This window comes from Engystomops pustulosus, chromosome 10, assembly GCF_040894005.1.
Source record: "Engystomops pustulosus chromosome 10, aEngPut4.maternal, whole genome shotgun sequence".
In the NCBI taxonomy this organism is placed as follows: Eukaryota; Metazoa; Chordata; class Amphibia; order Anura; family Leptodactylidae; genus Engystomops; species Engystomops pustulosus.
Genome location: NC_092420.1, coordinates 71,763,556 through 71,780,927, shown reverse-complemented (window position 1 = coordinate 71,780,927; position 17,372 = coordinate 71,763,556). Strand labels below are relative to the sequence as shown.

The window sequence follows — 17,372 nt, the reverse complement described above, 5'->3', positions numbered from 1 at the left end:
TATCACTGTCACGAACAGATAGTTTAATACTTTATCTCTTATCAAAAACCATTATTTTTCATTAGGCACAAGTAAATCCTTCTAATAGTCCAGTGGAAACAATAGGGGAGTGTCCAGGCTTAGCGCTTAGGGCAGCTTGAGCTGTAAATGTGGCCCTGTACATGTGACTACAATTTCATCCATCCCTAGTTTTACCTAAATTTAAAAAATAGGTATCAATCAATCTGTTTATGACAGAAATCTGCCATAATTTATTCCAACAAAGCACCTTGCACCACATTTATCAAGGGATTTAGTTATTAGATTTTTGGGACTCGCACAGAAACCTGGACATCTATGATGTATCAATATATCTTCAAAAAGCCTGAAGAAGCCTTAACTTTTATTTTACCTAAAAGAACCTTTTAATTGAAACTTTTAATACACCTGGAAGCAAAAAGAATTCCAACTGGTGAAAGTGTTATTGAGGTGGGCATCGCGGCATACAAAGTCCTCGGTATTGTAGATGTCCATGTTTTACAGACCAGCGATACTGCAAGCAACTGACCCCTACAAGGTTCCAGGAAGTAGAGAAGGCCTGCAGCAGCCTTCCCCCTAGTACCATATTACTGAGCCTACAGAGTAGTTATGTGCTAAGTATTACTACCAATGGTGAGAAAACACACAATAACATCTAATATAAAGCAGAGTTACCCTATAACCTCTACTCTTGGCCTTCTTTCTAGTATACACGAGTTACTGAGGACAAACCACAGAATTATTCCTCTGGTGGAATCAAGAAATCTCCGTACAACTAAATAAAACAACACAAGTGGATTGATTAGAAGAAAGATTTATTGATTGGATGAAACATTAGATGTATAAGAAACAGATTGGTTGATCATCAAGGAAATCAAAAGGATTAATCATAAGATTTTATATTTTTTATTCTTTTTTTATTGCTTGCTCTCATCTCTTCTACTTTCTTGGTCCAATGTCCCTAAAAAAAATAGATATGTAGGATAAATAATGAAGTAAAATCTAACATGATATAAACAGCTTTAACCTTTTTTGGAGAATACAGTAGTTGTACCTCCAGTGATATAATAAAGTCTGGGTGCAGGGTTACTTTACTAGTGAAACATTTTGGAGGAGAGATGATGATGGAAGAGAAGGGATTGTGTAAAACACGGATATATAAAGGATTGTGTTCTGCTTTCTAAATCTCTTAAATCTCAGGTATCGGCTCCCTGCAGGTGAACATGTGCTGATCTCTGGCCACGAATAACAGATATGTGATCTATTTTTGTGCTTCAAATATCATCAGTGTGCAATCCATTGCCGAGCCGTATGTCAGCAGGAAAGGTTTGTGTGTTACTCGTATCTGATCCTCTAGAAGAGTCACATAACTGTGTTACCTAGTAAGTGATCTGCACATATGAGCTGCATCAAATGACTCCTGAGTGTCTCCCGGGTGGTGTCAGTATTTTTGTCATAGTCTTCTATGGGACAGCTTGGGTTGTAAACATGGGCAGGAATAGGACCTGCTCTGAGTTTTCTACAGACTACACCCAGTTGTGTGCATGCGGCTATTGAAATAAATGTGTCAGTGTACTATCTGCAAAAAAAAAGATAGCACACAGACAAGAAAGTCATTCATGTGGAATAAGAGTGAATACTGCCCAATCACATCTGGATGACATTGTTCCAAATCCATATGTGTACAGAGGGAAATTTATAAAAAAAAATTTCACTAGCCAAATACTTCCATAAATTGTGTATATATTGCATTGTTTCCCCATCTAATAAGCTCTGTGTGATTAATATAATGTATGCTCTACCATATATGTACAGAGGTCCCTAGTAACACTGAGGCACAATACTACAGAGCAAGGTGAATATGTAAGGAAATGTATCCTCCAAATGGTCACTATTACCAATGAAACATAAACATATATAAAAGAAATGATAATGTTATGAGATTTTGCACAGTTTACCGGATAAGTTGGGATTAGTTTTTGAATGAAACAAGACCTCAGCCAATCATACCACCAAGACCAACATCTGGAAGCTTTATCTAAATAAAAGGGAATCATTTGGTTATTATTAGGTAATAGCGAAGCAAAATATACGTTTAAAAACATAGAAACAGAAATCAACACTGATTCCATGACTCGAGCTGCTGCTTGACCGCCACAAAAACCTGCAGAAATGTTAGTGGAACTCCTGGTTGTGTATAATGGGACCTGCAGCAGGATATTATTATTATCCTGATGTGAAATATACAGTCACCCTATTTACATCACCTATGGGATTATAAGAGAAGATATGTGGTTGTGACCGGAATACACTTTGATGGTACATTTTATTTACACCTCCTATCTGCATAGAGCAATCCTAAATAAAACTCCTAATCATAAGAAAAGAGCAATCCTAGAAAAACCCTAAAGACCTGAATGTGTTATCTCCAGCCTCATCCCATTTATAGGACAATCATACATGTGCACTTACCACTTTACATGCCAAATCATTCAAAACCCCAGATGGTCCGATAAGTGCCTGAAATAACATAAAAAGTTTTTAATAGTTGTTGTTTTTTATATGGTTTTACTAAAGGCAAATTTACTGAAATCTAATAATATTGTTGTGCAGTATTTAATAAATTCCTAAATTGGTGAAATCTAAATGAGATTCTGTCAGCTTCTAGACAATATATAAACTTATGGGGACACATGTATCTTTTATTTGGCTTGGCTTCTTTTTGTTTAGTTGAAACTTTTTTGGTGCATTTGCACTTTTGCAACAGTTTTTGTGCTTAAGACAATCTTACTACTAGAGGGGAAACTCTAGCTTCCTCTTTAACTTTGGGAAGATTTGTGCATGAAAATAATTCCAATTTAAAGATACCAGGAAAAGCATCAATACTTTTAAGAGATACCAGTGTGGTCTGGAGGCTTATTAGAAAAAAAATTCCAGTTACCAATGGATATTTCAGAATTTTTGTTACTAAGAGACTTATTTTATATGGGTAAATGGAAAGGACAGCAGGGATGGCTTTCCAATTGGGAGAAGAAAGGAGTCTATGGGCTTGGAGATATAATAGATATGAAGGGAAAGTAATTGAAGTTATTTGACCAGGTAAAGAGTGAGTTTGGTTTAAGGGACTCAGAATGTTTTGTATTATTTACAGATCATTAATGGATAAAGGATTTTTGAAGAGGATAGGAAAAGGTAACTGTGAACTTTTTGGGAAAATATTTGACTCAGTGGGAGGAAACCCTTCGATTATAAACATTAGAATGAATTTGACATCTGGGGACAAGAATAACTGTAATTGTAAGGTAGAAAATAAATGGGCAAGAGATGTAGAGGAGTATATCTCAGAAGAAGTAGAATCATTGTATTGTAAGAAAGAAAAAAGAAAACATAATCTTGCTTCAAAGTTCTAGTTGGATAAATGTCCAGTGCCATAAGCAGGCCTTTCTTGTGTTTGAAACCAGTTTTTCCTAAGTAAGACTTGGGCACCTCACCTACAAGGTAATATGTTCAGTATGTAAATGTGACCTTCTGCAAGTATATTATTGTGAGGTTAAACCATAAATGATGGAACGATGTAGAAACCTCTGATTGTTCGCTCTTTCATTATTACTGTGCTGCAGCCTCTTGTTCTAGGAGTCAGTAGTAAATCTGTGGACAAGTAACAAGCTCCACATAGGAATCTGGATCCCAAAAGTAAATTTGAGATCTCGACAAAACCATAAACTATTTGTAGTGGAAAAATACTAATACTTTACTGTATATTCACTTGCTATTATTATTTTAACCTGGTGCTAGTTGTATTCTTAGATCTGTACAGCAGTATTATCTATTCTGTACATTATCTCAAAGTGCTTTGCTGTCCTATAGAACATTTCCTTTCAAATTGCCCGCATTACAGACAGTCCCTGGGTTACATACAAGATAGGTTCTTTAGGTTTGTTCTTAAGTTGAATTTGTATGTAAGTCGGAACTGTATATATTATCATTGTAACTCCGCCCAAAATTTTTTTTGGTCTCTGTGAGAATTGGATTTTAAAACTTTTGGGTTATCATAAGAACCAGGATTAACAATAAAGCTTAACTGCAGGCACCTTTGATAACTGTTATAGCTGTTTATTGTAGCCTAAGGCTAAAGTACAGTAAAGTAAGTTGGGTGTTCTTAAGTAGGGGACTGCCTGTACTCAAAAGGAGATTCTTCCTTCCTTCCTTCTAAATCAGTTGGGAATTGTGAAATGAATAGAGAAGTGAATGAATACTAACATGTACTATAACTATAAATGTTGTAGATTTGTGATTCTCACCAGTATTTCACAGATGGGGGGGTTATAATTACATCTTATTAGACTATAACAATACAATAATTACACAAATATTTTCAAAATGTAAAAAGAAACTTACCTGAAGTAAATCAAGGACCTTCTGCACTAAACCTTCTAGACTTTCTCCAAGCTTTGTGACTAATTCTTCCTGTAATACATTTGTCATGTAAATGTGTTAGTTATACAAGTGATCTTACTGTATTATCTTTATCAGACTGTAGAAACCTTTCTTTATTGTACTGAGGAAACTAACACTTTGGGGGTCATTTACTAAGGGCCCGATTCACGTTTTCCCAACGTGTTACCCGAATATTTCCGATTTGAGCCAATTTTCCCTGTATTGCCCCGGGTTTTTGGTGCACGCGATCGGATTGTGGCGCATCAGCGCCGGCATGCACGCAACGGAAATCAGGGGGTGTGGCCGAACGATAACCCGAAGGAATTCAGAAAAACCGCCGCATTTAAAAAAAAAAAAAAAGTGTTGCTGGACATGCTCTTACCTTCACCAGTTATAGGATGGTGCATTCTGGCGTTCCTCGGGGAACTTCATCGCAGCAGAGACATCTGGTGGACGTCGGAGGAACTGCCTTAGTGAATCACCAGAAGACCCGAATCCACCGCACAGAACGCGCCGCTGGATCGCGAATGGGCCGGGTAAGTAAATCTGCCCCTTTGTGTAGTTATTGTATATGAAAATATCCACATGTTACAGTTTTGGGCGACCTTTACAGCTCCCTTTGAGGATTCTGTTCTTCTGCTTTGTTATAGTGTATGAACACCAAGCCCACATTATCACAAAGAATCAACTGAATAATTTGGACTAATGGAATGATTTTAAGATATACTAATAAGAGCAAGATTTCTTACCACTGTATCACCAGTGCCAAGTGCATCGTCCCCAAAGCAAGCAGCGTTTTTCTAATGAGAAATAAAGAAAATAAAACTTGTGTTACCCTCTTGTATTAGAAGCGATAGAAGCAACTTAATAATATGACAGCAATAATCAGCCAGTGGTCACCTAGGAATATAGTCTATATAGCTAAAAATGATGTCACTGATCTAGTTATCCATGGCATTTTTTTCCATAAGTTTGCCTAACAATTTTGATCTTGTGATTCAGGTTTTCAAGTGTAAAGAAATAACTACAACTACCCATAGCTTTCTCTCTCCTACTTGATTCCAATAACTGTGCATTATATAGCCGTTCTATTGTATGATGTATGTGTCATATCTGGAAAAATGAAGGATTATCGATGACAGAGTTTGAGTAAGCATAAAGGCAGAACATGCAGCTGGTATGGGGCTGGGAGAGAAGGTTGTCCAGGGTTTCATTTCCTCCATACACATCTCAACATACATTCATATCATTTTACTGGAGCCACCAATAGGGGTAAATGTTTAATTGAGTTCAACCAATGCTAGATATAAGTGGAGGATTAAGGGTCCCATGGGCCCAGGGCTGTTCACAAGACTAGGGCCCCTAGGTATCTAAACTAACATGTGCCCAGATGTTAGGACTTAGGTACTGATCTATATGGTTAATCTCGTACTGTTCCTAAAACTAATTTCATGATAAACTTCAAACAAGCACTTAAAACCCATCTTTTAAGTAAAGCCAATCTCATTCCATAACTGCAGGAAACCATCACAACCAGATATCCAAGACTGCATATAAGCCAAGGCTCCCAATTTTAGAAAAAAAAGGTATTGACTCAAGAATAAGCCCAAGAGTAGGAAATTTAATGAAATTCCACAGCAAATGCTACCTATAATGAAATGTCCACAACAGAGCTCCACATTAATGAAATATCAGCAGTAAAGCCCCCCTTTGATGTAATGTCCACAACAGAGCCCCATTTAATGTTATGTCCTCAGCAGGGCCCCCTTTAATGAAATGTCCACAGCAGAGCCCTCTTATACATAAGTATCTGCAGCAGATTTCCATTTACAGGCAGTCCCCGGGTTACATACAAGATAGGGTCTGTAGGTTTGTTCTTAAGTTGAGTTTGAATGTAAGTCGGAACTGTATATTTTATCATTGTAATCCCAGCCAGAACTTTTTTGGTCTCTGTGACAATTGGATTTTAAAAATGTTGGGTTGTCATAAGAATCAATATCAACACTAAAGCTTCATTACAGACACCTGTGATAACTGTTACAGCTGATCATTGTAGCCTAGGACTAAAGTACAATAAATTACCAATATCCAGAGGTCCGTTTGTAACTAGGGGTCGTATGTAAGTCGAGTGTTCTTAAGTAGGGGACCGCCTGTACATAAATGTCCACAACAGATGCCCCCCTAGAATAAAATTTCCACAGCAGATGCACTCCTTTCATAAAATGTCCTCAACAGATGCCCCTTTACATAAATGTCCACAGCAGAGATTTCTCCCACACTATTAATGACACCTCCGCATCATAGTGTATGTGCCCAGGCAGAAAGAGGAGAAAATGGAGCCGCAGGGCGGGGGAGAAGAAGCTGAAGGTGAGTTAAGTTTTTTTTCTTAATGATGAAGGGTTTGTGTCCCTTGGAAGCCCATAGTAGTGGATGTAGCAGCCTGTTCTATCCTTCAGAGCTATACAGGGGATATTTATCATTGCATTTTCTGTACTAAGTTTTGGTGTACAGAATGATAAGAATAAGATTCACATGTATAAAGCACATAGGCAGAGATGGTTCTTGTATGTGTAAAGGTATCTGACTATTCTATTTCCAATGAGATCAGTATCTAGATGAATTAGTGTCTGTATATAGACACATCCGTTTTGTGTGACTAGGTCTCTACTCATTACAGTGAATTAGAAGTTTTAAAACTTACCAAGAGCTGCACAACGTCTTTTGCAGTTACTGCATTTCGATCTCCCTAGAAAGCAAACGCAGCAAGTTACATGGGAATTTCCTATAATCTCTAATAAATTAAAGGGATTTTCCTATCTTGTGTATTCATGACCTTTCCATAGGTGCGGGTCCTTGACTCCCTTGGTACAGCTGTAAAGTTTGGCATGCATAAGGAACAAAGTATATAGGTTTGCCATATATATGTGGCCACTCTCTATTCAAGTCTATTCGAGTCTATTCGAGTTATTTTCAGCGCTGCCATAGGTCTGAATGGTGAGAGAAGGCAAATGTGGTGAAAGCTCTCCGATCAGCCCGGCCGCAGGAAGGGGACAGTAAGCTCCAATGATGTATTTATGACATTTCCTCTGTATATGCCCTACATACAATGGATAGAAAACCCCCTCTAACAACTTCTAAAGCAGATAGCCTGGGGGTCTCAGCAGCCAGAATGTGGTGGTGTCTGTGACAATTGGTTGTTCACGACAAACTGTATATTAAAATATATATAACCTATACTATAGAATCATGTATAATTACCAGACCTAGTCCATGTAAAACATCTGTAAAGTTCACAAAGTAATAATTCTGATTGAATTAAGCTCTCAGCAGTACATTAAAATTACATGTTTTTTTACCACTAATAAATGCAATCATATAAATATTTGATATCTTTTAGTTATTAAAGAGAAAACCAGTGCAGGGGGATCAGATCTGTCACTTCCCCAGAAAAGAGGAAGAACAGACCTTTCCATGTGTCACACTGATTCCATCCTCCCATTAGTGGCCTCATCCCCAAATGGCTGTGAATATCAGACTTCTATAAGAACTTCCTACTCCTGAGTGTTCTATACCCACAAGTAACATTTCTGTAGATATCCAGGCTTTTATATCTTGATAAACCAAGTCTGACCAAAGTCTGACCAAAGCCAAACTTTTTTTTATCATTACATTAAAATTATCATTACATTAAAATTTATATTTTTACCTTACAAATGAAGGCCTTTAGGTTGTCGGGCAATGGAGACACATTTTTCTAAAATAAAGAATATACAAGTAAGTTGTAGTTGCTATTAAAGTCATGTGATCTAGGGATTTATTTCAGTCCAATTTTAAATAATATCCATCAATCTACAAAAAAGATAATTCTGTGTGATATGTGTAAGTTACTGTAATAATACCACGACTGATCCACTGCTCCCCCTCCATATATATAACATTAGTGTTCATGTGTGTGTATTCAAAGAGTAGAGAATTACAATAGATAATCCGATTATATTTATTTCTACTAAACTTTCCCATTAATAATGTTGATTGAATAAACCTTTTAGAACTTATTTCATTTTTCTATCTACAAATATGTAAGTATAAATTGGTGATACCGTCAGGGCCTTTGCCAAACAGGTTGATAGCAAAGCATCATCGGCCTGTAATTATAAATATAAATAATTTTATCAGAAATCATGAATTCTGCAGATATAATCATTTGTTCTGTTAACACATGTCCATATGTGTCACATTACCAGAGAGATTATTAGAATAAAGTTCATAATAATATTAAACACCACTGTTATATTAAAAAGAGATAATCAATCAAATAATTAAATGGTTACACAGTCTCTTACACTTTAAGCTGCCATACAATATGGTGTAAATAAATCTCTGAGAGAGCTATAACACATAATGGTAAACTTACCAGCGCACATAGTATTTGTGTTGCACCTTCACTCAGTTTTAGTGTGTCCTGGAAAAATACAATGATGATGATGAGGATTTTGTATATTTACATTTTCTACATAGAAAAGTTGTAAGTCTGTTATTATACCTGGTCTTAAAAATATATATTACATAGAAATAATAATAGGAAGTATCAGTAGTTTTTTCTGGAAGTATTTTAAGAACTTTAACAAGATTTATTCAAAACTTAAAGTTTTGGGGACAAGTCTTGGGGACAGAATTACATCTGGTCAGGAAGATATCAGCTATAGCCTCTTCCAGAATTGTGAAATTTTCAATAAAATCCAAGTTGGAACAAATAAGTATTGGAAAAACAAAGCAGATGGTCTGAATAAATACCTTGGGGCTGCTACTTTTACTACTTTTAAGGTGACACCATTGTGCTGACCCAGCCATGAGATTGATGCTCAGAAACCTCCACCAACACAATATACAGGACGGCGCCCGGATCACATTGATGTCATCTTATACTCTGGAAGTTCAGCATTATACCAAACAGAGAGTGGAACAATCTCCTGTCCTCCTGTCACTGTCCTGGATAACAGGCTGGTAGTAGCTTTTGAACCTTTTGTATTATCTTATGACAAGCAACCTATTCAATAACGCCAGCAAGTTACAGCGATACCAGAGGAACCTACCTGCAATCTAACATATCCTGGAGCGGTCTGACTAATGATCAGGGAATATGTTGTGTACAGGTTGAGTTTCAGCATAATTCGCTGCTGTTCCCTTTTATCCCAGAGCGTTTTGGCAGACTGCCACCCACACACCAGTAAAACCAGTCCTAAGGCCATCAGATGTTTCAGCGTTTGTTCACATTTTTGGAAAACTTCAGGACTTGAATGATCTATTTTTTTATGAAAACTAAACTCTTTCATTTGTATCTCTGCCTCATGTGCTTTACTTTCAGATTACAAAACAGTCTCCTATCAGAAAGCTTCTTTCAGTTTTTACCACTGACTTTAAGAATATGAAAGATGCATCTGTCAAAAATTAATCCATCAAAAAAATGGGAAAGCTGTCAAAAAGTCTAATTGCTTGAAATGTGAATGGAGTCTTGTATGTAGGGCGAGGACTACACCAAGGTTATAGTCATGTAACTGTAACCTTGATTTTGCGTTATCCAATACAATTCTATCAATCTATGAATTAATCTGGATCTAATAAGAATTTCTTTACAGTCAAGTGTAAAAATATGAAAAACTATATATCTTATTATTTTGGAAGTTTTTGTAGCTATCAATTGATCTAATTCCACACTGATCAACATTGTGGAAAACTATAAATGTATCCACCTTCATAGTTTACATTCCATAGAAATACAAATTCTATATCTGAATCCCCCAGTAAGGGCTGTGCTGTGCAATTACATTTAAAGGAAAAACTTACAAGCAATTCGAACAACTCACGAGCCACATCCTCCAGAGTCTTTCCAGCTGCTGCTAACGCTTCCTCCTGTAGGGGAAATACATTTAACTATTTTACACAGTAGAAACATGGTTTTATTCATTACTTTTAAATTTCATAGAAGTATATCCTCCGAAGCTTAAATTAAAAGGTAAAATATATTAAATGTACATTTTAAATCATCTGTGTGACTGTATATAAACATGTAACATATATAAGCAGCCACTTACATTTCCTATGAAGATAAGTGGATGGGTAATCCAGAAAGAAGGGATCATTTATCCCAATTGTCACATCCCAGAAGAATAATAGTATCAATTTACAGTGACTCCCAAGTCCTTCCTTTCTTCTAGCCCCTTAGCCTACTACCATGCAAGGGGTGCAGGTACAAGCCACTTCTAGGAAACATTAGGCTGTAGAATTGATAGGTTTTTTGGGTGGTGATGCACCCAGAATGTCCTAATGGGGACCCACCATTGACTATTATGGCCACTGCCCTATAGTCTGTGTTCTAATAATGCAGAAAGTGTTGAAGTTGTAAGCAACATCTCCCACAGCCATATATATAAGTAGTTGGAGCAGATGTCAGGCCTGTACACCAATTCTTCATTCTTAATGTTTTGTTTTAATATCTGTTCTGTTGGCTTTCCAATTTTTTGGTTTCTGTGGAAGCTTGTCCATTCATATCCATATTTTCCACAACATTTAGAATGAGGTGTTAATGCAGTTCTTTACTTACTAATGTCTGATCTTCATGAATATTAAGAATTACATCCAAAGCACAACCGGAACATTTCTAGTAAGAGATTAGAAGAAAAGAGAACCTTTTATTTAGGTCATCAGCTACAAACAATATGTTCTATGTCATATAACATCATTTATCATGTTCTAAAAGTAAACTATGTAGAACAAGATTCAGAATAGTTTTTTTAGGGCACGTTTTGATTCCAGTGTCAGGTATTGTATAATGTCATCGCCATCCTTATCTTGTATCACTATGACCCTGCACTGTGATAAATACAACAATAAAAATTAAAATCAATGAAATATGGTTCAGTCAGGGATTACTGGAACTGTTACACTTGGATATATAGTAAGTTTCTAACTAATACTCATAAATTCCTTTTAGTAAGCAAATTATACCCTAATAAATTATAACTGGGAGATATTACATTCACTAAACAACATCTATAATGGGAAATAGGAACCATCCTAATCCTATAGCATCCCATGGTCTGTCCTGTCCTGTCAGTAGCTGATAAATATCATGACACTACTGATGGAAGTGAACTAAAAATTAAGATGGGACTTCCAGACACTTCTCTACAAATCTTTTCAACAGAATTTAGCGCCGTTCCTTACTTATATCCTGTAACGGCAGTAATATACTTTTGAAGGTTGCAAATGATGAGAAATACATACAGTGCTGCAACAATAATTGAGATGCTTCACTGCATAAGCCACCAAAAACATTAGAAACGTAGGGGCAGATTTATCAAGCTGTATAAAAGTAAGAATGTTCTTAAAACCAATAACAGTTCAGCTTTCATTTTACCAGTGCTCATGAATATTTTAAAGGGGAGCTTTAATTGGTTGCCATGGGCAATTAAGAACATTCTTACTTTTAGACAGTTTGATAAATCTGCCCCACAAGGTTCTACTGCAGAAATGTCTATCAGTGTCCATTGGAACTTGACAAATGTTTCACCTCTCTCGCTATGTAAGTAATCTAGTGTAATTGTATGACTATATATATACATATTTGGAGCACATGTTCTTAAACAATAGCAATGTCATATCTTACCAGTATGAGTATAAGTTCTTTCGTAGCTGCCCTAAATTTCTCTTCATTTCGTGTGATCTGTGGGTAAACAATTAGGAAAAATAAATATATGTACAATTATACAATTAACTAACACATTCTTTATTGATATTAAATATTGGCAAATATAATTTACTTACCTTTCCTTTGTAGCTACACACAAAAATTGCAAGATTTACAGTGAAAGCTGGAGCATGCTAGATAAGAAGAGACAATAGAAATATATCAGTCAATGTAGATCAGAACTTGGTTTAGATTGGGGCAGAGGCCATCAGTTACTATGACAGCTATGTCTATGCTAGACTCCCAGGCCTGTCATTTATCCTGACCATAACCTGCCAGAGACAGTTGCTTAGACCTCAGTCATATAACTGTCATTTGCTTCAGTATTGCATTATATGGCAGAAGTGATTAAAACCCTAAGGTTTAATGTACCCTTGGGGGACAAATAGTAAAAGAAAAGTTTTAAAAAAGCAAAAAAAATTACAAGAATTTAAAAATTTAAATCCCTTTTCTTTTACTAGAACATATATAAAACAATAAACAAATGAAATCATAAAAATGTTAGATATCCCTGTGCCCCCAAAATCCTGCTCTTTAAAAATAGAAAATGTGTCTACCCAACAGTGAAGCCTGTACCAGAAAATAGCAGCCAAATCTATGAACCGCCACTTTATTGCTAATTTGCAACTCAAACAAAGTGACTAAAAGGTTGTATAGTAAGGACAATGGCAGCAATAAAAACATAATCTTGTCCTGCAAGAAATGAGACCTGTCTATATGCCGCAATATGAAAAATTCATTGGTGATAGAACATGGAAAAACTAAAAAATTTATTTTGGTACAAAAAGATAACTATTGGAACATATTAACAGTTAGATAAACTTGGATTTCCTGTGACTGTACCAATTAAGGAATATGAAGAAAGTCTAATTTGGAATAAAAATTAAAATACATAAACATACAGAGCACACAAGAAAATTGTGCAAATGTGTTTTTTTTCACTAGTTTCCACGTTTTTATATTTTTTTTCTCAGTAAATGATATAGAATATTATTATCCAGCCACTAGAAAGTACAATTGTTTAACATAAAAACAAGCCCTCACACAGCTCTGTACATGGATATTTAAAGTAAAACATGGATTTTTGAAGGTGGGCAGCAATAAACAAAAACACAGAAACAAAAACGGGACAAGTCATTAGAGAGTTAATAGCAAACTTGCACAGGCTGAGCTGATGAAATTCTATGTTTAGACCCCAGTAGCTTTGTAATGTGCACATTAACCTGTGATTTCCTCTAGTAATGTTTGCCTGCTTTACCTTGACCGCATCTGCTTTTGCCCTGTCACATAAATATTTTTGGACCTTGGTTATTATTATTATTACTTTTTTGCTGCTGTAGTTACAGTTAACATTTTTATGGGCTGCAAAATTGCACAAAAAATTTAAAGGTAAAATTATTGTCCGACATTTGAACAAACTGCCTTAAAATAACAGCTTTATGGGTCTAGATTTAAATAACCTTTAGCTATATTGAGATTTTATACTTGTCATTGAGGCCTAAATATACATTTTGTTATTAAAAAAAGTTAAATGCATTAGTATTTATTCAAACTTACATTTACAGCAAATTCCAAGCACTGAGCATTTGTTGGTTTACTTCCTGATGTAACATAACATGATCTTTCTATGCAAAAAGAAAAAAATACAAAAGACACAAGTCAGCTGAATATACATTTACTGTATGTATGATCTATAGATTGTATTAATACATTAGCATCTAAATTACAATGTATTATATCTACATACCCACAGCCAGGCTGAGACCGGCCAGAGCAAAGAGTATGATGATCTTCATTCTGGAGATTGAGGAGATCAAGGTGTGAATGGTACAAGACACTGCTCTTCTTTTATAGGATAAAATAAGGTGACATCACTAAGATCACATGACGGCACTGCCCACATTGGAAATGATCCTAAATGCCTACAGCTTTGATGTCTCCATTATTTTAATCACATTTATTAGCATAGTTAAGAAAACATTTAACATTTGCCAAAATTTCACATCCTGCTTTGAATGTAAACATTAATAAAGCATAAGGCAGATTTTACCCTTTAGTTTTCTATCTGTCATATTTTTCCCTCATCGAAAACTTGTGTAGGATAAATGCATTTGAGAAAGGTTTTAATATCCTAATTTTAAACTATAAAAGTCTGAATTGGGTGAATGTTTTTAGCACAAATTAAAAGTTAAAGGGGTTGGCCACTCTATTATCTCAGCAGCAGGATCCTATATAAAAGGGTGTTCCCATGAAGACAAAATTCTTAAATATATACAGGATAACAAAAAAACACATTCTCTAATACAATGTTATTAACAAATATACTGCATTTCACAGATATAAATCCAACCTGTCTCTATCACTCCTTTTTAAAAATCAGAACTTTTTTATTAAGGCAGAGAAAAACAGAGCCTTACATTTTTTTTACATTTTGAGTTAAAGCCACGTAAAAATTAAAAAAAAGGAAAAAAAACCCATAGGGATATGCAATGTAACGATAATTTTCCGGGCGCAGCCGGAAGAACGTTCACAAATTTTAATCTCCTAGTGATGTTTACCCAATAAAGATCATTTTTAACCACTTACTTCATAATTTTACTAAGTTTTATTGGGTAAACCTCTGTAATTTACCAATATACATCTATTAAAAGTACTAGACTATTTTCTTGAAATGGGAGCATATCCCCAAACTAAGATGAAATCCAAAATACCAGGGGTGAACAACCTGCAATCTACAAAACTTTGGGTTGCTGCTCAAACTCTGCGGCTCACAGAGACCAATTAGAGCTGCCATCAATGATAAGAAGATTACCACAGTCACAGTGCGAGGATCTATAAGTAACTGTCCCTGGTTTATCAATGCTAAGGGAAGGATAAGGATTAGAGATGAGCGAACACTAAAATGCTCGGGTACTCGTTATTCGAGACGAACTTTTCCCGATGCTCGAGTGCTCGTCTCGAATAACGAACCCCATTGAAGTCAATGGGAGACTCGAGCATTTTTCAAGGGGACCAAGGCTCTGCACAGGGAAGCTTGGCCAAACACCTGGGAACCTCAGAAAAGGATGGAAACACCACGGAAATGGACAGAAAACAGCAGGGGCAGCATGCATGGATGCCTCTGAGGCTGCTTAAACGCACCATTATGCCAAAATTATGGGCAACAGCATGGCCATGACAGAGTGACAGAATGAAGCTAGATAGTATCTAAAACATGCAATAATTGACCCTGACACTATAGGGGACGGCATGCAGAGGCAGCGGCAGCAGGCTAGAGAGTGTCATGGCGACATACCCTAAATGGACTCAGGCTTCAAACCAATGGGTGGCAGAGAGGAACCAAAGGAGGTGAGCAAGAAGTGCTCAAATAATATCGGTACATGATAAAAGTTTGCCAGTATATTTTGTGGATTACACAGCAGGGTGGCGACAAAGTTAACATGGAAGCCATGAAAACAACCCAAAATTCTGCCTGACACAGCTCGTTTGATAAGGGGACCATGTATGGAGGCAGTGAACTAGTAGTAGATTAAAGGTGCTGCAGTTAAAACTATGTTAGTTGGATCTTGGCATGGAGCTGGCGCTCCGCTGCCAGACGAGCTTTCGCCAATCCAAGCCCCTGTCTCTAGGCTACTCCCCAAACAGCACTTTTGTATAAGATCAAGTGTAGTAGCGTTCTTATAAGTTTAGGATATGCCGGGTGAGGGGAATGTAAACAGATGCGCAAGAAGCGCATGATGCGCATGGAGCTGGCGCTCCGCTGCCAGGCGAGCTTTCGCAAATCCAAGCCCCTGTCTCTAGGCTACTCCCCAAACAGCACTTTTGTATAAGATCAAGTGTAGTAGCGTTCTTATAAGTTTAGGATATGGCGGGTGAGGGGAATGTAAACAGATGCGCAAGAAGCGCTGAAATAATATCCCTAAATGGTAAAAGTTTGCAAGTATATTTTGTGGATTACACAGCAGGGTGGCGACAAAGTTAACAACTTTGATGTGGAATGCCCTGTAATAGCTCTTGGGCGGTGTGCCTTTTATCGCCTAGGCTCAGCAGTTTCAGCACCGCCTGCTGTCGCTTAGCGATGGCACTGCTGCTGTGCCTAGAGCTACCGACTGATGGCGCCATGCCCACGGATGGTAATTCGGAGGAGGAGGAGGTGGAGGAGGGGTGGGAGGAGGTATAGTAGGCCTTTGAGACCTGGACCGAGGTAGGCCCCGCAATTCTCTGCGTCGGCAGTATATGACCAGCCCCAGGGTCAGACTCGGTCCCAGCCTGCACCAAGTTAAGTGTAGTAGCGTTCTTATAAGTTTGGGATATGGCGGGTTAGGGGAATGTAAACAGATGCGCAAGAAGCGCATGATGCGCATGGAGCTGGCGTTCCGCTGCCAGGCGAGCTTTCGCCAATCCAAGCCCCTGTCTCTAGGCTACTCCCCAAACAGCACTTCTAAGAACCTTTTGTATAAGATCAAGTGTAGTAGCGTTCTTATAAGTTTAGGATATGCCGGGTGAGGGGAATGTAAACAGATGCGCAAGAAGCGCTGAAATAATATCCCTAAATGGTAAAAGTTTGCCAGTATATTTTGTGGATAACACAGCAGGGTGGCGACAAAGTTAACAACTTTGATGTGGAATCCATGAAAACAACCCAAATTTCTGCCTGACACACCTCGTTTGATAAAGGGACGATGTATGGAGGCAGCTATATGGACGACTTTTGGAGGTAGCAATGGAGACAACGTGTGGAGGCTGCTATGGAGACAATTTAATTTGGATAGTGCCTGTATGTGGCAGTCCCAAACATTTTTCAAACCAGAGGAGCAGGTAGGTGGCCCTCCAGTAAAATGGAATAGATTGAGTGCCTGTATGTGGCAGTCCCAAAAATTCTTCAAACCAGAGGAGCAGGTAGGTGGCCCTCCAGTAAAATGGAATAGATTGAGTGCCTGTATGTGGCAGTCCCAAAAATTGTTCAAACCAGAGGAGCAGGTAGGTGGCCCTCCAGTAAAATGGAATAGATTGAGTGCCTGTATGTGGCAGTCCCAAAAATTCTTCAAACCAGAGGAGCAGGTAGGTGGCCCTCCAGTAAAATGGAATAGATTGAGTGCCTGTATGTGGCAGTCCCAAAAATTCTTCAAACCAGAGGAGCAGGTAGGTGGCCCTCCAGTAAAATGGAATA

At 37.3% G+C, this 17,372-nt stretch overlaps 1 protein-coding gene and 1 long non-coding RNA gene across 2 annotated transcripts in view; both read right to left on the bottom strand.

Annotated features, from left to right (window-relative positions):
- The window catches only part of LOC140103580 (uncharacterized), a 148,618-nt gene that overhangs the window by 69,737 nt on the left and 61,509 nt on the right, over positions 1-17,372 (bottom strand). The window contains exon 4 of the long non-coding RNA XR_011850139.1: positions 13,950-13,999. This is a non-coding gene — a long non-coding RNA (uncharacterized lncRNA). The remainder of the gene's footprint in view (positions 1-13,949; positions 14,000-17,372) is intronic.
- LOC140104609 (ranaspumin-like) lies at positions 813-13,694 on the bottom strand. Its single transcript, XM_072128228.1, has 15 exons — positions 13,688-13,694; positions 13,461-13,564; positions 12,280-12,336; positions 12,122-12,178; positions 11,057-11,113; positions 10,300-10,365; positions 8,870-8,917; positions 8,556-8,600; positions 8,162-8,209; positions 7,157-7,201; positions 5,205-5,255; positions 4,417-4,485; positions 2,491-2,538; positions 1,977-2,056; positions 813-979 (listed from the first exon to the last, which is right to left on the bottom strand). The coding sequence occupies exons 1-14, from the start codon at positions 13,692-13,694 to the stop codon at positions 2,015-2,017; spliced, it is 744 nt and encodes a 247-aa protein (XP_071984329.1). The 3' UTR covers positions 813-979; positions 1,977-2,014.

Bases quoted from the DNA above. Each gene is read 5' to 3' on its own strand.
- LOC140104609 (XM_072128228.1), bottom strand. The intron at 8,601-8,869 runs GTAAGTTTACCA...TTATAATTACAG, and splicing joins CACAAATACTATGTGCGCTG to GCCGATGATGCTTTGCTATC. The intron at 2,539-4,416 runs GTAAGTTTCTTT...ATGTTATTTCAG, and splicing joins AGGTCCTTGATTTACTTCAG to GCACTTATCGGACCATCTGG.